Below are 20,794 nucleotides of genomic sequence, written 5' to 3'. Positions count from 1 at the left end.
AATAACTTTCTTCTGAAACTCGTCAGTCTATTCTTGTTCTGAGAAATGAAGGCTATTCCATGCGTGAAATAAAAAATCTGCCGTTTCCTGCTACAATAGTCATTTACAACATTAACAATGTCTACAATCCATTTCTGATCAATTTGATGTTATTTTAATGGACAAAAAATGAGCTTTTCTTTAAAAAACAAGGACATTTCTATGTGACCCCAAACTTTTGAACGGTAGTGTGTATAAAAGAAAGGAATGATACAATGGTACAGCATCTAATTGCCATATTTATTTCATACATTACAGTTATATACATAACAATTGGAGATACACTGTAATTTAACAACGCAATAGAAGAAAATGCTGAAGGATTCAATTCAAGTCCACAAATTGCACAGCTGTTACAAAAGAACAGAGAAATCTTCTCTGGTCATCCCACTATATTTAAAGGATTTTGAAGAAGCTCCCCAGAAAGCAACATTTTGACCTCACTTTTCGCCCTGCTAGAACTGCTGCAAATTGGGTGTAATTCTTACACATGCCACTAGATGGCAAACTAATACATAGCACACTCCAGTCTTGATCATATTGTTCTGACATAGAACAGTAAAATTCAATCAGATGTACATACAGAATTTAAAAAATGTGTTCCTGGAAGAATATCAGCAATATGATATTTCATTTAAAAAATATAAAAAAACTTTGCAGGCTTTTTAAGTACATTAATTGTTTTTTCAGACAACTACGTTTCCTCCTATCACAAAACTACAGAGCTTACTTAGAGAGTTAGTGAAGTATGAATTATATGCCCTAACAATAGTGAAATGATGAAAAACATGTAAAATGATAGTCTGCGAAAATTTAGACAACATTTGGGTGGGAGAAATTATTGTCTCTCCCCCATTGTGATTCTGAATATCAAAAGACAAATGGTTGGTTCTGAAACTGCTGTTTGTCCAGTCTAGATATTATATAGTCCCACATTTACAGTGTCTTAAGTCCCAGGCTTTTTAGCCTGTCAGTCCTGGCACTATCCTCTGTCTGTCTGTCTGTCTGTCTGTCTGTTGGACCAGCCCAATCATCATTAGGCTATATGGAGGATTGTAAAAAAAAAAAAAAAAAAGTGTCCCAGACACCTCTGCACAGCAGTGTCTAAACCCCTTTCCCCTCATCTGCTCACAACTCACAGCGGTCATCAACACTCTTGTAGCGGTCCATGATCCTCAGCACGTCCTCCAGGATGGATGGCCCCAGGTCCAGATCCAAGCCCATCAGGGACTCTGAGCGAGAGACACCGGGAGAGAATCTAGGGCACACGGTGGGCGACTCACTCCGCTCGCTCCCCAGGTCCTCATTGCTCAGGCCAGCGTCTGAATCCAGGCTCAGCCCCCTCTGAGGGTCCAGGGGGCCACAGCTCTCTGACATGGAGTCCTCTGAGGAGACCTCTGAGAAGGAGCCGGAGGAGGGCACCAGGTGCCTGAAGGAGGCAGAGTAGCTAAGGTCGTGGCAGGGGTCCATGTAGCAGCCGACACCCTGGTCACACACAGACATGGAGTGATGCCGCTGCTGATTGTGGTCGTTGTGGTTATGGTTGTTCGGCTGAGGTTGGTGCTGTTGCTGCTGGGACGGGGGGGTCGAGTCCTCCAGGTGGAGCCGAGGCGGCTTGGGAGGGGCCTGCTCGGGGGCGATGAACACAGGCATGGAGATGGTGCTCTTCAGCAGGCTGGTGGAATGGTGGTAGGGATTGCGGTGGTTGGGTCCTTTGTCGTTCATGGGGTAGGCTTCATCCAGCTGCCTCTCCATACTGTGGGAGCGTGGTAAGCCGTTCAGGGCGGGCAACATGTCCATCTTGCCCTGTAAAAAGCCTACGTCTCCGAACATGTCACCCTCTCCCTCCAGCCCGACATGGGCTCTGTGGCGCATGTCCCCTAGCGGGGGGCTAATCATGTCACTGGACAGGACGTCTCGCAGCTTGAGCTTCTTCCCCCGCTTGGGTGTGGTAGTCTTTAAGTACATGGGCGTCTTTGCTGGCATTCTGTTTCCCAGAATTCAGTTTGTGAGGGGATCGTCTCTCAGTGATGAGATTTGCACCTCCTTTTAATATGATTTTTTTTTTATTATTTTTTTCCTTTGTCCGCTTCTTGGTGATCACAGTGGCATGTAGGCCTTGACCTGAGATCAACGCACTCTCAAAAAGTCACCATTATTCAATAAGGGTGGTGGGTGTTCCAGCTTCAAAACCTCCCTTCTTCCTTATTCTTTGGCCTCTCTGAAGATGAAGAATCCTTTGGCTATCTTTATGTCTGCTGATTCTCTGACGGGGCTCAGTTGCTTCGGGAATGTGACATCAAAATGCTAGTCTTGGAGGTCTGTGGAGACAGAGAGAAAGACAGAGAGATTTACAACCTAGGAGCCAGAGGACAGAAATACAAGGGGAAACACTTCAGGAATCTGTGTGTTTGCTGAGGGGGACTGGCTGAAACCACCCAAAAATGCCTATGGTTTTACATGGGAGATGGTGTGTGCTGATTTGAGGTTTGTGTGGGGTGTTGCAGTGAATCACACAGTAAATCATACATCCTCGAGAATTGATTGTGCATTCCAAAGACTTGCTAGTTTTGTGGAAACACAATTTTCCAAGGAAGTTATTTGTTCAAAATTATTTTGTGTGCGTCTCCCTGTGTGGTAACCTGTTATCAGGACCTCTTTGTGTTTCCATTGCTGAAACAAACATTGCGTATTATACTGCTGCATACATACTGAGGGAGCAAGAGAGATTAACCTTCCAAACTAACACTTTACATACAACTTTACATACAAAACGAATACTTTTCTTCTCCAGAGCTGTATGCACATTACACTAACAAGCATTTAAATGCATGTTAACTGTAGCCTTTTTCTTCAAAGCCCATTTGGATGACAGACATTAAAAAAATCACAAGTTGCTCATCATCATTTCAGCCACACCCGTTGCTTACAGGTGTATAAAATCGAGCACACCGCCATGCAATCTCCATAGACAACCATTGGCAGTAGAATGGCCTTACTGAAGAGCTCAGTAACTTTCAAAGCGGCTGTTTTTCATGGATTGGGCTAGGCCCCTTAATTCCAGTGAAGAGAAGTCTTAACACTACAGTATATAATGACATTCTAGATGATTCTGTGCTTCCAACTTTGTGGCAACAGATTGGGGAAGGGCCTTTCCTGTTTCAACATGACAATGCCCCTGTGCACAAAGCGAGGTCCATACAGAAATGGTTTGTCGAGATGAGCGTGGAAGAACTTGACAGGCCTGCACAGAGCCCTGACCTTAACCCCAACAAACACCTTTTGGAACTCCGACTGCGAGCCAGGCCTAATCGCCCAACATCAGTGCCCGACCTCACTAATGCTCTTATGGCTGAATGGAACCAAGTTCCCGCAGCAATGTTCCAACATCTAGTGGAGAGCCTTCCTAGAAGAGCGGAGGCTCTTATAGCAGTAAAGGGGGGACCAACTCCATATTAATGCCCATGACTTTAGAATGAGATGTTCAACGGGCGGGTCTCCACATACTTTTGGTCATGTAGTGTAGTTCGTGGCTGTGCTCTAAGCTGACTTACTGCTGACTGCATTCAGCTGACGACATTATCGTTAATCATCTCAGTTAATGGAATCCCCACCAACCCTAGGACTTTACACCTATTTAGCCATCATCTTATCTTCCTGTAAACTGTTCTGTTATGAAAACTTTCTTAACCATGAGTCCTGTATTTAAAAGTTAAAACAATTTCAATGTCTCATAAGGTTTGAGGTGATTTGTGTATGAATCATATCCTTTAGGAGGTATAGTACTGTTGTCACACTTGATATGTGTTGAGATGCTACACATTTTCTACCACAGCCAGTCGACTCCTGGCATCTCTAACCGTCGTGTGAATTTTAACACATGAGCTTCACATGTGAAGCTGCTTGAGGTCTTTATAAGAGAGGTGTTGAGACTTGTAGGTGATGATTTTCAGTGTTAATTGACCGCAGAGTCATTAGCCACATTGTGACAAGGCATTGTGTCACTGAGTAGTGACAGCAGATGGGGGCTGATAGTGAAAGATTGCCCTGGCAATGGGACTATACCATTTCTGTGACATGCCCTCAGATAAGATAAAAACAGCCTACTAATCTCTGAGACAGAGAGAGAGATTGAATCCTCTTTCTTGAGTAGGAAGTAAATAATATTTCACCCTTCTGTCTTTATATTATGTGTCTGGCAGATTGTATGCAGGGAAGTGAATCTATAAACATGCTGGTTGACAAACACAACACAACAGGGATGAAGTGCTTGCCCATGTATGCTGACAGTCCTGGTGCTGCATGACAATGCTGTAATCCTGTCCTGTTCCACTCTTCATTTTTTTTTTTCCCCCACCTTTATTTAACCATGTAGGCTAGTTGAGAACAAGTTCTCATTTGCAACTGCGACCTGGCCAAGATAAAGCATAGCAGTGTGAACAGACAACAACACAGAGTTACACATGGAGTAAACAATAAACAAGTCAATAACATGGTAGAAAAAAAGAGAATCTATATACAATGTGTGCAAAAGGCATGAGGAGGTAAACAATAAATCGAATAATTACAATTTAGCAGATTAACCCTGGAGTGATAAATCATCAGATGATCATGTGCAAGTAGAGATACTGGTGTGCAAAAGAGCAGAAAAGTAAATAAATAAAAGCAGTATGGGGGGTGAGGTAGGTAAATTGGGTGGGCTATATACCGATGGACTATGTACAGCTGCAGCGATCGGTTAGCTGCTCGGATAGCAGATGTTTAAAGTTGTTGAGGGAGATAAAAGTCTCCAGCTTCAGAGATTTTTGCAATGCGTTCCAGTCGCAGGCAGCAGAGAACTGGAAGGAAAGGCGTCCAAATGAGGTTTGAAGGTCCTGAAGGTCCTGGGCCCTGCACCTCACCTATTTATGGTGAGGGATTTACCCTAATTCCATCACAGAGGAAGTTTTATCAAACACACACACACACACACACACACACAGACTACTGATAAGACAGCCGGATGAAAACTGACACATCTTTTGAATTACTCATCACAACAGTGACAGATCTATTGGGCTCCCGAGTGGTGCAGCGGTATAAGGCACTGCATCTCTGTGCAAGAGGCATCACTGCAGTCCCTGGTTTGAATCCAGGCTGCATCGCATCCGGCTGTGATTGGGAGTCCCATAGGGCGGTGCACAATTGGCCCAGCATTGTCTGGGTTTGGCCATCATTGTAAATAAGAATTTACTCTTAACTTGCTGAGTTAAATAAAGGTAAAAAAAAAAAAATATGCCTAGATATTTCTTGTTAATTAAAATATTAATTGGGATATTTAAAGGTCCAATGCAGCCACCTTCAAAAAGAAACAAAGAGCAATTTCTCAAGCAAGAATTTGGGGAGTGGTCTGAGTGGGGAGAGGAAAACTGTAAACTAGCTGTTATTGGCAGAGTGGTTTGGAACTCTCTTTCTTATTGGTCTATTAACTCATGTACTGCCTGGTGATATCACCAACTCCATCCCACCAAAACAGGCTGGAATTTCAAGTGTACTTTTCAAATAGCTATTACACTAAAATGGCATTATCATCCTCTTCAGAACGTCCCAGTATATTTCCAAACTCATAGTGTGGAAACATATATAAAAAAACAGGAAAATCACGATTCTGACTGCATTGTGTTATATTTTGTTATTATTTTCCTGGACACATATGTAACATAATTATTCAAGTCAACACCTGTTTGTAGTTTATTTCTGCCACATATGGTCTCCATTTGCGTTGTGTATCAAAAGGTTATACCATTATACCGCCAGTTCCGCACTCCTTGTTACTTCTCTACCCGAACAAGGAAAGAGGCTATTAAGAAGTTGTGCTTCATTCCTTGTCCTGAAACTCTTAATTCGGCCATCCTAATGGCACGCAGTCCCCTAATCAGAATGCGTCTTGCGTAATGTGGTTGACATTTTGCTTCGTTTTTCTCTCTTCTGATGACCAAAACCAGGCCAACAAAATAACCCAACGCCCAATCTATTAATAATTCTACTAGTGTATTTTTCAGTAGGTGCAATACATTATCCAGACGTTTTTGGAGGGAATACTCAGGCTATTGCGCAAACGTATTGTCTGTCAACTTTAACGTCATTAATGTATGTTGTGCATATTATATAGCCTACCTAGACGGTATAATTTAATCAAACCAGCAGTGAATTCAATCAGTTCAATGTTGAAGAGGTAATACGTAAGCATCGAAATGTATGGCCAATGTAATTAATTTGTCATATGGCTTGTGGAAAACAGATTTCTGGGTTTGAAATGAGATTGTAGAAAGAAAGGCTCTGATTTCTTTTCATGATTAAGGTCCCAGGTTCTTGTGCCCTTGTGTAACAGTCTCACTCAGACCCATACTGGTTGAACCAACGTGGAATAGACGTTGAATTGGCGTCTGTGCCCAGTGGGTGGGTTGTACCAACACAAGCCTTATGTAATAGTTAGTCTCTGAGATCATCCAATTCCCGGACATCCCCCATTTAACTATTTGGTAGGCTACCACTGTATACCTGCTAATCCACACACACAGCTCGGCTATTTTAAACGCGATTATTTTCTAAGAGAGCAATACATAGGCTTACGTTTGTAGGCCTATAGGACACAAGCTTGAAGGAGTAGTCGTTCACGTCTATTGAAGAGGCCATTGATTAGGGTATAGCAGAGGACTACTATATAAGGCTGTAAATAATGGGACGATGTAGGCTACAGTATTATATGGTTATAAGGAATAAACCCAAACAAAAGTACGAACATGTCTGTAGCAAACAACTGGCTTTAAAGTGGCTTATTCTCACTGATTTATTTTATATCTATTTGATAGTGCGTTGTGAGGGTCGCGTGGCTCACACTGGTTGACAGCTCTGGTAGTGGAACACCCTGTTATATCATACGCCCTATTTATTAAACTTGTAATCTTCTTAAGATATTAGATCCATCATAATCAGATGCAGACAGTGGTTCCGACACATCGAATTGAATCGGCTACCAAATTACGCACATTTAAACTGCTCATCTCATGTGAAGACTGTCATTTCAACACAGTTGTATTTCATTGTTGGTAATCAAACAGTGGTATAAATTGTTTTCTAATTTGCAGTCATGCAGGCTGGCGAAATATAACCTATATATTATTTTTATAGTTTAGGTGAGAGATATTCAGACAGAACGGACAAGTGACAATAGCTTGCAGCCATAATTACTTGTGAAACAACAGTTTAATTTCATAATAATAGCCTAAACAGAAGTAAATAATAGATTCAGTGAATACTTGCCTACCTTGTAAAGGAATAGCTATATTTCCACGAGGAATAATCACGGAGATGTGTCTATAGTCCACGATTAAGGCGTGAGCTTCTCTGGTTAGTTTAAGAACAGGTAAACCTCTTACTGCAAACTGTTTCTGTAGTCGAGGAGCCTCGCAAACAGTTTGAGTGGAGAAGGGAGGGGGCGTGATGGTTGTGAATGAAGAAAGTGAAAGGCGATCCTGTGATGCGCGCTCTTTGTGTGCAATTAACTATTGGGAAAGTATAGTAGGCTAAAGAGCATGCAGCAACAGATTATTCAAAAACATTGTGAAAGTAAATTCACCACACAGTCTATTAAATCTTTGGCTAAGCATAACACAGCAGTTTTTAAAGTTCAGTGAAGCACAAACAGTTGATGCGCACATTCTGCATATGGGCCAACCAATTAAGCATAGGCCTAATCATTTTGAGTATGTGATATTGTGAAAGTCAGCCTTTAAAATGGAACTGTCATTGCTTTTCCCGTCTCTGGGGAACTGTCATGATGGCCAATAACTACCTAGGCAGGCGTACTGTCCCGCCAGACAATGAATCTGATTGTTCATCAGAGCCGGTGCTTCTCTCTGAAAGTGAAGTGACAGCACTGTTCGCCAATTTCATTTGTAGACTTTACCTGATGCCCTGCATGCGCAAAGAAATGGACACAACCCAAAGACCCGCGTTGTTGTCTTGATGACGTAGGCTAACCTATGTTTCGACCTAGGCCTACTCTGCCTACATGTTTAAGGTTTAGTACATGCCATCTATATAGGCTACATCTCATACACACCTAGTCTACTGTTGCAAGAATAAGGTTAGGCTATATTTACTCCATAAGAACGTTCCCCATGCACAACAAGTTTTATGTCTCAATTCAGCACTTTGAGAAGTTTACAGGTAGGCTATTATGAAGGTAATTAAAGACAGTTCGCTATTTAGGTAGCCCAAATGTTGGCACCGTAAATCTACCCCATTAAAGTCAGAAATAAGGTCGTCTGCTGGTCTCAGAGCACTAAAATCCGTGCCACTCCATTTAGTATAATGATACTTTACATTGGGTCAAAGCGAATTGTAGGACATATAGTATCCTATATCTTGATTGCACCAATTTGCTTTGACCCTTTTATACTGAACAAAAATAAAAACGAAACATGCAACAATTTCAAAAATTTGACTGAGTTACAGTTCATATATGGAAATCAGTTAATTTAAATACATTCATTGGCCCTAATCTATGAGTTTCACATGACTGAGAATACAGATGCATCTGTACACATTTCCTTCTCATAGAGTTGATCAGGCTGTTGATTGTGGCCTTTGGAATATTGCCCCACTCCTCTTCAATGGTTGTGTGAAGTTGCTGGATATTGGCGGGAACTGAAACTGGTGAGCATCCCAAACGTTATCAATGGGTGCCATGTCTGATGAGTATGCAGGCCATGGAAGAACGGGGACATTTCCAGCTTCCAGGAAGTGTGTACAGATCCTTGCAACATGGGTCTGTGCATGTGCATTATCATGCTGAAACATGAGGTGATGGCGCGGATGAATGGCACGACAATGGGCTTCAGGATCTCGTCAAGGTATTTCTGTGCATTCAAATTGCCATCGATAAAATGCAATTGTGTTTGTTGTCAGTAGTTTATGCCTGCCCATACCATAACCCCACCGCCACCATGGGGCACTCTGTTCACAACGTTGACGTAAGCAAATCGCTTGCCCACACCATGCCATACAAGTGGTCTGGGGTTGTGAGGACAGTTGGAAGTACGGCCAAATTCTGTGTAATGATCATGCTGTTTAATCAGCTTCTTGATATGCACAGGTGTCAGGTGGATGAATTATCTAGGCAAAGGACTTTTTATTTTATTTTTTAAATGTAACCCTTATTCAACTAGGCAAGTCAGTTAAGAATAAATTCTTATTTACAATGACGGCCTACTAGGACAGAGGCAAAAGGACAGAGTTTTACCTTGTCAGCTCGGGGATTCAATCCAGCAACCTTTTGGTTACTGGCCCAACGCTCTAACTGCTAGGCTACCTGCTGCCCAAAATACTCGCTAACAGGGATGTAAACAAATTTGTGCCCAACATTTGAGAGAAATAAGCTTTTTGTGTATATGGAACATTTCTGGGATCTATTTCAGCTCATGAAACATGGGACCAACACTTTACATGTTGCCTTTATATATTTGTTCAGTGTAGTATGATATATTAAGTTCTACTGTATAATATGCTACCTTTGACTGCTTTAGTGTGATATGCTACATTAAGTTAGGGGTTAAAGTTAGGGTTAGGATTTAAGGGTTAAGGGATAGGATAGGATAAAGCAATCCTTCTGACCCCCCCCCCCCCCCCCCCTTAAAAGATTTAGATGCACTATTGTAAAGTGGCTGTTCCACTGGATGTCATAAGGTGAATGCACCAATTTGTAAGTCGCTCTGGATAAGAGCGTCTGCTAAATGACTTAAATGTAATGTAAATGTAGGGGAAGGGTTAGCTAACGTGCTAAGTAGTTGCAAAGAAGCTCAAAAAAGTAGTAGGTAGTTGCAAAGTTGTTAATTAGTTAAAATGCTGAAGTTGTCAGTTCGCATTATAAGCCCATCCAACCCGACCAACTTCCCTCCTTTCATTTTTATAAAATATTATACGTTTTTCTCTGAGACTAGTCTGATACGTTATGTCTTCAAGACTCACACTGACAACAGAGCATTAACTGATTTGTGGTCCATGCGTTATGCTTGCAGGGTAGATTAGAAACATTTGTTTCACAGTCGGTATTACTCTCCGGGCGGGTCTGCAAGACAAACATTTTTTTACGCTGAATTGACTTAACACTGTAAAATTGCATGCAGGCAGAACAACCCCAAAACAATCTACAAAAAAAATCTTAATTTAACTTTTATGGTCTTGTGGTTTAAATGCTCATTAAAGTTCAACCCAAGAACTTGCCAGTGGAATTGTTGACAGGTTCCAGAACACACACACACACACACACACACACACACACACACACACACACACACACACACACCACACACACACACACACACACACACACACACACACACACACACACACACACACACACACACACACACACACACACACACACACACACACAATTCTAGCCTTTGAAGTGTTGGGAGAATCTGTACACAAGATAAGAAATGACACAGGCCAGAGCAATAGACTGATAGTAAATGTGGATAGATCAAAGACAGTACAAGCTCACTACAAAACGGGAGAGAGTTATGAAAACGGTTGAGTATTTGGGGACACAGACAGGGTGGGGTAAAGTCAAGAGGACCCCTTCAAAGGTTGTGGGTGCCCTGTCCCTCCACCCCCACCGATGCCTCTAATCTGTCTGTTCTGCTGTGGATCTTCCCTGCCTGTGGTGCTGGGTTTATCAGGGGGTCATATGCCGCAGTTCTTCCTTGCTGTGTGGGTTCAACAGGTGGCCAGCTCTCAATGCACAGGGCTGAATAGGGCTATGTGGGCCTGGTCACAACTACAATGACCCCTCCCAGTCTGGGTTCTTCCCACAACTCATTAGAAAGTCTCAGATGGCTACCTAAATCCATCAAGGGCTCCATTGTTGATAAGAGAACACTGACAATTATACAGTATTCGATTGAGCAGGATTTGGGCAGTGAAAGTCACGGACAATGAACAGATGAGCAACAGAGTGACCTCACAAGCAGGGATCCTGGGAAGTGTGTGTGTTCATGTCATGTGGTTTCCATTATAGACAACTCTGAGTTCTTCAGCTAAACTCGGGGGAAATTGGTCTGAGAAGCTCCATTTGGAAAGGATGACTCAAACCGGGAAGGTGACAAAATAATCAGGCAGTCAAGTTGTACTAAGTGTCAGAGTCTGAGGCAGCAGTAGCCTTGACTCACTCACAAATGAACAACAACTGTCTACCCAGTTTACAGTAGGATATGCAAGTCAGTTATGGTGATAAACTCACAGTGAAAAACTACTGGACACTTTTGCATCAATAGAAATGGGTAAGGAAGGAGAATGGCCACCAATGCTTATGTGTTGGTATTGGTGTATTTCAGTTCTTTCCAGTCTATTTTAAAACGTGTCGTAAAAAGACAGTCAGTCTTTTAGACAACTAGAACATTTCTGTGAAATTAAACAAGGAGACAATGAACATTGATTATAGAATGCCTTATTGAATGAACTTTGAAAATTCATTCGTGGTCACTTTTTCCACACACTTTTTCATTGGGTGTATAGGCCTAGCCTGTGAAACACATAACAATGAATGATGAAACAGGAGGGTGTGAGGCAGACTAAAATAGCAGAGGGTGAAGGAAGGATGCTGAAAAAGTTGCCGTCTTCCACACTACTGTACACACAAGCAGGTAGACAATATGGAAAGCCAGTCACTCTCTGTCTCTTCTCTCTCCCTCTTTTATTTCTCTATTTCTTTCTCACTCAGACACACATTTTATATTGTAGTCATTTAGCAGATGCTCTTATCCAGAACGACTTACAGTAGAGTGCATACATATTGTTTTTGTACTGTTCCCCCGTGGGAATCGAACCCACAATCCTGGCGTTGTTAGCACCATGCCGCATGCACACACACACACACACACACACTTCCCTCTAAGGAAGGCCAGTCATTCCTGTCTCCTCCCTTTCCCATCATTCCCTCTGTCCCCCCACGACAGGGCCAGGGTGGATTCGTGGGTCATGCATAAGGGCACGCTAGAACAAACAAACCAAAATAGACAAAAACAAAGAAAAGAGGAAGAGAATTAACTCTACACGGCCAAACCTGGGCGGATGGCTACATTGGGCTGGAATATTTTTATGGAGGAAAGATGATTTACTAAACCTGATTTGATAGAAGTCACACACACACACACACACACAACTAAAAGTGAACTTGGGAAATACTACAGCTGACCAGTAAGATAAATAAACAGAGCTCACGGCTCATTGAATGTGACCAAGTCTCAAGGGGATGGAGGGCACAATACTCCAGTAAGTGGGGTGGCAAGTTCACACAGTGAGAACCCAGAAGGACTTTTCACAATTTCTCATGCCAATGTCTACCCTGAAAAACTTGTTTTTGGAGCAGAGGGGCGTGTTGGAGTTTGGGTGCCAACTCCAGTTGGAGTATATCTTTCTCCAGTTCCACATATGGATTCTGGGTTTGTGTGCTTTTGACCACAACAGGATGGGGAGATATCCATGTTGAATGTTGGTGGCGTGTGGAGGGCGAAGGCCTTATAAATTGACAACACTTGTTTTCTTAATCACCATAAATCAGTGCTGCTTGTCTTGTTTTATTGTAGATCATACAGTGCATTCGGAAAGCATTCAAACCTCTTCCCCTTTTCCACATTTTGTTACGTTACAGCCTTATTCTAAAATGTATTAAATCAATAAAAATCCTTATCAATTTACACACAATACCCCATGATGACAAAGTGAAAACAGGTTTTTATTTATTTTTGCTAATTTATATTTTTAAACAGAAATACTATTCAGATACTTTTATATGAGATTTGAAATAAAGCTCAGGTGCATCCTGTTTCCATTGATCATCTTTGAGATGTTTCTACAACTTGATTGGAGTCGACCTGTGGTAAATTCAATTGATTGAACATTAATTGGAAAGGCACACACCTGTCTATATAAGGTCCCACAGTTAACAGTGCATGTCAGAGCAAAAAACAAGTCATGAGGTCAAAGGAATTGTCCATAGAGCTTTGAGACAGGATTGTGCCGAGGCACAGATCTGGGGAAGCATACCAAAACATTTCTGCAGCATTGAAGGTCCCCAAGAACACAGTGGCCTCCTTAAATGGAAGAAGTTTGCAACCACTAACTCTTCCTAGAGCTGGCCGCCCGGCCAAACTGAGCAATCAGAGGAGAAGGGCCTTGGTCAGGGAGGTGACCAAAATCCGATGGTCACTCTGACGGCTCCAGAGTTCCTGTGTGGAGATGGGAGAACAACCATCTCTGCAGCACTCCACCAATCAGGCCTTTATGGTAGAGTGGCCAGACGGAAGTCACTCCTCAGTAAAAGGCACATGACAGCCTGCTTGGAGTTTGTCAAAAGGCACCTAAAAACAAGATTCTCTAGTCTGATGAAACCAAGATTGAACTCTTTGGCCTGAATGCCAAGCATCACATCTGGAGGAAACCTGGCACCATCCCTGCGGTGAAGCATCATGCTGTGGGGATGTTTTTCAGCAGCAGTGACTGGGAGACTAGTCAGAGTCGAGGAAAAGATGAACGGAGCATAGCACAAAGAGATCCTTGATGAAAATCTGCTCAAGAGTGCTCAGGACATCAGACTGGGGCGAAGGTTCACCATCCAACAGGAGAACGACTCCAAGCACACAGCCAAGACAATGCAGGAGTGGCTTTGGGACAAGTCTCTGAATGTCCTTGAGTGAACCAGCCAGAGCCCGGACTTGAACCCAATCAAACATCTCTGGAGAGACCTGAAAATAGCTGTGCGGCGATGCCCCCCATCCAACCTGACAGAGCTTGAGGTGCTGCAGAGTAGAATGGGAGAAACTCCCCAAATATAGGTGTGCCAAGCTTGTAGCGTTATACCCAAGAAGACTCAAGGCTGTAATCGCTGCCAAAGGTTCTTCAACAAAGTACTGAGTAAAGGGTCTGAATACTTATGTAAATGTTATATTGCCATTATTTATTTTTTATATACATTTGCAAAAAATAAAAATAAACAGCTTTTGCTTTGTCATTATGGGGTATTTTGTGTAGATTGATGAGGGGAAAAAACAATTGAATCCATTTTAGAATAAGGCTGTAACGTAACAAAATGTGGTAAAAGTCGAGGGGTCTGAAAACTTTCCGTATGCACTGTAATGCCAGTTGAGTCAGAGTAGAGAGACACCTAAATCCTAATTCCCTGTGATATAGCTGCTATTACAAAGTCATGTGGAGATATTACTTTCTCAAACTATCAGTTCATAAGAGCCTTAAAAGAAATGTAGAAGCTAAAACAAACCATATCTGTAAATATGCTTCATGGCAGTAAAAAAAGTATTTTTATATTTTAGTCAAACTTAAATATTCAACAAGTTGAGACCAATTAGTTCCTGAACACCCATACTATATCATTGCATAATAGCCTATTTTAGTACTTCAAAGTTTCAACATATAAAGTACTGAATCAAGGGGAGGGGGCCTGCTTAAGAGTACTGTGGACTTTTCACTGTGTTATTTCCAAATGAAGCCAGAGCTTATTTTGAAGTTTCTTAAACGGTCACTTTGGCGTGGAGGAGCAAAGTTGTCTCTACCGTATGCAGACCAGAGTATTCTCATGAAGAGCAAGCATTGTGTGGAATTCTTCCAAAGGGACAGGAAACGGGGGGAGGCGTACAAACTGGGATTGAAGTCCCATGGGAATCGCAAACTTGACAGTTCCAGACATTTTGCACAACACTTTGGAGGGGTACATGCTGTTCACACAGAGGAGGAAGAGAAAAACCCTCAACCCCCACCCGACCCCAAAAGAACACAATTGACCCCATGTGCGTAAGCTTCCCATGTATACGTCAAGAGCAGTACATTTTTCCATAGTTAGACTCACTCCAGACTTTGGGTGTTTTATAGTTATGGATATTATGACCATTTTGAGATGTGTGCATTCATTGTCCACAGGGAGTCAGTCACTGGCATGCAACATGGGCCTACGCCACCAAACACAACAGCGTGTACACCAGAAAGCTCCCTGTGTCATATCTCCACCAGACACATACCAAGAGGTTGATGTCAGTGAGCTCATACAAATATACAATAATGTCACTGATGCAGAGAAAAGGCTAAGGTACATTGTTCATGGGAGTAATTTTTTTTTTAAATCATATTTTCCCCAATGATTGGCTCTGAAAATGTTTGCATATCTGATGCATACATACTTTCAAAGGGAAAATAAGATGGCATGACAGTGTTGTGCAAATGTAAGGGCCGATTTCACAGACACAGATTAAGCCTAAATCCTGGATTTATGAGCGCTGTAAATTAGGATTCTCAATTGAGAATGCTTATTAGTGCCGGAATAGGCTTAGTATGTCTGGGAAACAAACCTTTAGAACATAAATGATGGTTAATGTTTTCTGCGCCTAACTCCTCCAGAATAGCAGCTCAGACAGGAGTTTAGAAGGATTCAGCTGACGTTGAGACCACGTGATCAAGCAGGAATGTTAGTAGAATACTGAATACACAGAGGAGCCCCCAGCTGATGGCAGTACTACAAGTCCTAGGTGCCTTCAAATCCTGACCTATTTTAACCCCTCAAAAAGGCCCAATGCAGCCTTAAAGGTCCAATGTAGCCAAACAAAAATAGCTTCTTAGCAAAGAACAATTTCTCAAGCAAGAATTTTGCTAGGACTGTCTGGGAGTGATCTGAGTGGGGAGGGGAAAACTGAAAAGTATCTGTTGTTGACAGAGAGGTTTGGAACTCTCTTTCTTATTGGTTTATTAACTAACTTATAGCCTGGTGATGTCACCAGGCAGGCCAAAACTCCCCACCAAAACAGGTTGACATTTCAGGCTGTCTTTTTAAACAGCTCTTACACTAAATAGGCATTATCATTTTCACAATTTCACAGTATTATTCCAAACTCATGGTGTGGAAATATATATAAAAAAACTGAAAATTCACATTTTTGACTGCACTGGACCTTTAAGAAGATCAGGGATTCTATATATACACACAAGGAACAGGTAGGTACCTTCACTTCATATAAACTCAGCAAAAAAAGAAAAGTCCCTTTTTTCGGACCCTGTCTTTCAAAGATAATTCATAAAAATCCAAATAACTTCATTGTAAAGTGTTTAAACATTGTTTCCCATGCTTGGAAAACTTAGGACACTAAAGAGGCCATTCTACTGACTCTGAAAAACACCAAAAGAAATATGCCCAGGGTCCCTGGGAGACAGGACAGACAGCTGATCATCCTAGCAGTGGCAGACCACGTGTAACAACACCTGTACAGGATCGGTACATCCGAACATCACACCTGCGGGACAGGTACAGGATGACAACAACATTTACATTTTAGTCATTTAGCAGACGCTCTTATCCAGAGCGACTTACAGTAGAGTGCATACATTTTTATTATATTTTTTTACATTTCATTACATTTTACATACTGAGACAAGGATATCCCTACCGGCCAAACTCTCCCTAACCCGGACGACGCTATGCCAATTGTGCGTCGCCCATGGACCTCCCGGTTGCGGCCGGCTGCGACAGAGCCTGGGCGCGAACCCAGCCCTGCCTGGGCGCGAACCCAGAGACTCTGGTGGCGCAGCTAGCACTGCGATGCAGTGCCCTAGACCACTGCACCACCCAACAACAACTACCCGAGTTACACCAGGAACGCACAATCCCTCCATCAGTGCTCAGACTGTCTGCAATAGGCTGGACTGAGGGTTGTAGGCCTGTTGTAAGGCAGGTCCTCACCAGACATCACCGGCAACAACATCGCCTATGGGCACAAACCTACCGTCGCTGGACCAGACAGGACTGGCAAAAAGTGCTCTTCACTGACAAGTCGCGGTTTTGTCTCACCAGGGGTAATGGTCAGATTCGCGTTTATCGTCGAAGGAATGAGCGTTACACCGAGGCCTGTACTCTGGAGTGGGATCGATTTGGAGGTGGAAGGTCCGTCATGGTCTGGGGCGGTGTGTCACAGCATCATCGGACTGAGCTTGTTGTCATTGCAGACAATCTCAACCCTGTGCGTTACAGGGAAGACATCCTCCTCCCTCATGTGCTACCCTTCCTGCAGGCTCATCCTGATATGACCCTCCAGCATGACAATGCCACCAGCCATACTACTCGTTCTGTGCGTGATTTCCTGCAAGACAGGAATGTCAGTGTTCTGCCATGGCCAGCCCGATCTCAATCCCATTGAGCACGTCTCGGACCTGTTGGATCGGAGGGTGAGGGCTAGGGCCATTCCCCCCAGAAATGTCCGGGAACTTGCAGGTGCCTTGGTGGAAGAGTGGGGTAACATCTCACAGCAAGAACTAGCAAATCTGGTGCAGTCCATGAGGAGATGCACTGCAGTACTTAATGCAGCTGGTGGCCACACAAGATACTGACTGTTACTTTTGATTTTGAACCCCCCTTTGTTCAGGGACACATTATTCCATTTAGGTTAGTCACATGTCTGTGGAACTTGTTCAGTTTATGTCTGTTGTTGAATCTTGTTATATTTATACAAATATTTACACATGTTAAGTTTGCTGAAAATAAACGCAGTTGACAGTGAGAGGACGTTTCTTTTTTTTGCTGAGTTTAGATTTAAGAGGATTAAGAGGAGTGGTCAGTAATCTATGTTAGTTAAAGTGTTCTTTATTTGCCTTTGTGGCCTATAAGAGGTTGCTACTTTTCAGATTCCACCCAAAGAAAATAAACACATTTTCAAGGTTCCAAAAGCCAACAGCAACAATTTATGACCATTTGGGAGGGGCAACACTCAAAGTAGGCTCGTCTTTGGCTGAGGACTAAATATAAAACCAAAAACAAACACTACTGTAGTAGGATTTCGTATTATTTTTCTGGTGTGTTCATTCCTGGGCTACTGTTGCTGATTTGTTCGTTGCCAGGGGGATCGTGAGGAAGTTCATGAGCAGTTCTGGATTTAGGCCTAAGTAACACTCCCTCTATCCTGAATGCCAAAAACGAAAGGCATTCCTGTCAAAAAATAGCTGGGTGCAGGCCAAGAATTTCCCAATATGGTATGGAATCAGTTGCCTGAATACTCACTACCTCAGCATTCACATACAGTACCAGTCAAAAGTTTGGACACTCCTACTCATCAAGGGTTTTTCTTTATTTTTACTATTTTCTACATTCTAGAATAACAGTGAAGACATTTAAAACTATGAAATAACACATGGAATCATGTAGTAACCAAAAGAGTGTTAAACAAATTTCTTTTTTTGATTTTTCTAAGTAGCCACCCTTTGCCTTGATGACAGCTTTGCACACGCTTGGCACTTTCTCAACCAGCTTCATGAGATAGTCACCTGGAATGCATTTCAATTAACAGGTGTGCCTTGTTAAAAGTTACATTTTGGAATGTCTTTCCTTCTTAATGCGTTTGAGCCAATCAGTTGTGTTGTGACAAGGTAGGGGTGGTATTCAGAAGATAGCCCTATTTGGTAAAAGACCAAGTCCATATTATGGAAAGAACAGCTGAAATAAACAAAGAGAAAATACAGTCCATCACTACTTTAAGACATGAAGGTCAGTCAATGCGGTACATTTCAAGAACTTTGAAAGTTCCTTCAAGTGTAGTCGCAAAAACCATCAAACTCTATGATGAAACTGGCTCTCATGAGGACCGACACAAGAAAGGAAGACCCAGCGATACCTCTGCTGCAGAGGACAAGTTAATTGCACCTCAGATTGCAGCCCAACTAAATGCTTTACAGAGTTCAGGTAACAGACACATCTCAACATCAACTGTTCAGAGGAGACTGTGTGAATCAGGCCTTCATGGTCAATGGCTGCAAAGAAACCACTACTAAAGGACACCAATAAGAAGGACTTACTTGGGCCAAGAAACACCAGCAATGGACATTAGATCGGTGTAAATCTGTCCTTTGGAACCAAATTAGAGATTTTTGGTTCCAGCCACTGTGTCTTTGTGAGACGCAGAGTAGGTGAACGAATGATCTCCGTTTGTGTGGTTCCCACCATGAAGCATGGAGGAGGAAGTGTGATGTGGGAGTGCTTTGCTGGTGACACTGTCAGTGATTTATTTAGAATTCAAGGCACACTTAAACAGAATGGCCACCACAGCATTCTGCAGCGATCTGCCATCACATCTGGTTTGCGCTTAGTGGGACTATAATTTAGTAAAAATAAAGAAAAACCCTGAGAAGGTGTCCAAACTTTTGACTGATACTGTACATGTTTTAAGAATAAGTTACTCTTAGAAGTTCTTCAGCAGCCAACCAACCATGCCTGAAACTCAGTGACACTAAACCATATTAAACCAACAATAGGTTGTCATAATTAAGTCTGACTGCAATTATTGAAGTTGTTTGTGTTTACGAGGGGAAAGTCACCTGCACAGTCGGCAGCAACGTCGAACTAGCCCAATGTGCTTCCATCAGTAGTTTGACACGAAAGACTTGTGGCGAGCATAATCAACAACCTGCATCATTCAAGACTCTTACTTTGTGAGAAGGTGTTGAAGTTCAGTTAGCCATTATTACTGTGTAAGTAAATATCTTAAAAAGTACCCAGGGCCTTGCCTTGGTTCCAAGTCAGAGCAGGTCCACCGGAACTACAGCCCAGTGAGTCACAGGTGTTGACCCGCATAGATGGAAATAGAATAGTGTGAGCCTTCTGGGTAAAACACTGGGATAAATCCTCAGTGGAAATGCACAATTAGTAAAAGAGATCTGTGATGGATGATGATGTGACTTCCTGGAGCCAAGAGACATCAGGATGGAAGGAAATTAATCACAAGGATCATGGTTAGCAGGAAACACTAGGATGACATGGTGATGACATACTATCAGAGACGCCTGCCCACCAAACTACGAAAAACACTGGTCAGTTACTGGTTGATCATGTATCGCCTTTATTAAATACTTAACCTCCCCTACAGTGAACGGTTACAAAATGGTACCTCTCATCAAACAGGACACTGTTCAATTTACAAAGCAGTCACTTTTTGCAAAGGGAAAACAATGAAAAAAGACACTTGTGTAGCCAGGTCACCCCAGACTTTTCATACCTCTACAGAATTAAGTGAGTTTATTTGTTTGAAACTTCAACAAAACAAGAATGTCAGTGTCTGTTTCTCCTCTCACGGTTACAGGCTGCATCGCACTTAAATGCAGGCGAGAAGTCACTCTCACCAAATGATTTGATTTAACTGTCATGTGACATAAGTATAAAAAAATAAATTAAAATGATCATATCTCACACATGACAGACGGACACTCATGACAGTTGTGGTTTTCAATTGTACAGTTCTGACTCAGTGGCGGAGAGGTGTGAGTGGAACCTCAAGCAGGGGTGTGTGGGGTGGCGGGACCAACATGGCCGACATAGTCATAGGCTTCACCCCGACACACAACAAACAAACAGACAGAAGAGGCCAGAGAAAACACAGTGCTGAAAGAGCAGAGGGCTCAAATATTTAAAAAGAAGAGACAGAGGAGAAAGACAGACAGATAACAGATAGACAAGCAAAGAAATTACTTCAAATCAAGCAAACAAAAGAGTTGTATTCATATATAATATACTGTTATAACGCTACAGGCAGAGGGATTGGCAGTAAATGTTCTCTATGTGTTTTCTTAGCCTGTGATTGGACTAGAAAATATACAATGATTGACAAAACTTCTTCCCACGGCGACAGTGGAAGTCAGTGACGTGAAAGGCCTGGTGGGATGGGACAGA

General features: G+C 42.4%; 1 protein-coding gene across 1 annotated transcript; it reads right to left on the bottom strand.

Moving 5' to 3' along the window:
* Positions 1–258: 258 nt before the first annotated feature.
* LOC129822051 (cdc42 effector protein 2-like) lies at positions 259–7,507 on the bottom strand. Its single transcript, XM_055879916.1, has 2 exons — positions 7,346–7,507; positions 259–2,360 (listed from the first exon to the last, which is right to left on the bottom strand). The coding sequence occupies exon 2, from the start codon at positions 2,023–2,025 to the stop codon at positions 1,168–1,170; it is 858 nt and encodes a 285-aa protein (XP_055735891.1). The 5' UTR covers positions 2,026–2,360; positions 7,346–7,507; the 3' UTR covers positions 259–1,167.
* Positions 7,508–20,794: the final 13,287 nt, after the last annotated feature.

The sequence above is a fragment of the Salvelinus fontinalis genome, chromosome 24 (assembly GCF_029448725.1).
Source record: "Salvelinus fontinalis isolate EN_2023a chromosome 24, ASM2944872v1, whole genome shotgun sequence".
Taxonomy (NCBI): Eukaryota; Metazoa; Chordata; class Actinopteri; order Salmoniformes; family Salmonidae; genus Salvelinus; species Salvelinus fontinalis.
The sequence above is the reverse complement of the archived record's forward strand: the minus strand, read 5'-3'. Positions and strand labels throughout refer to the sequence as shown.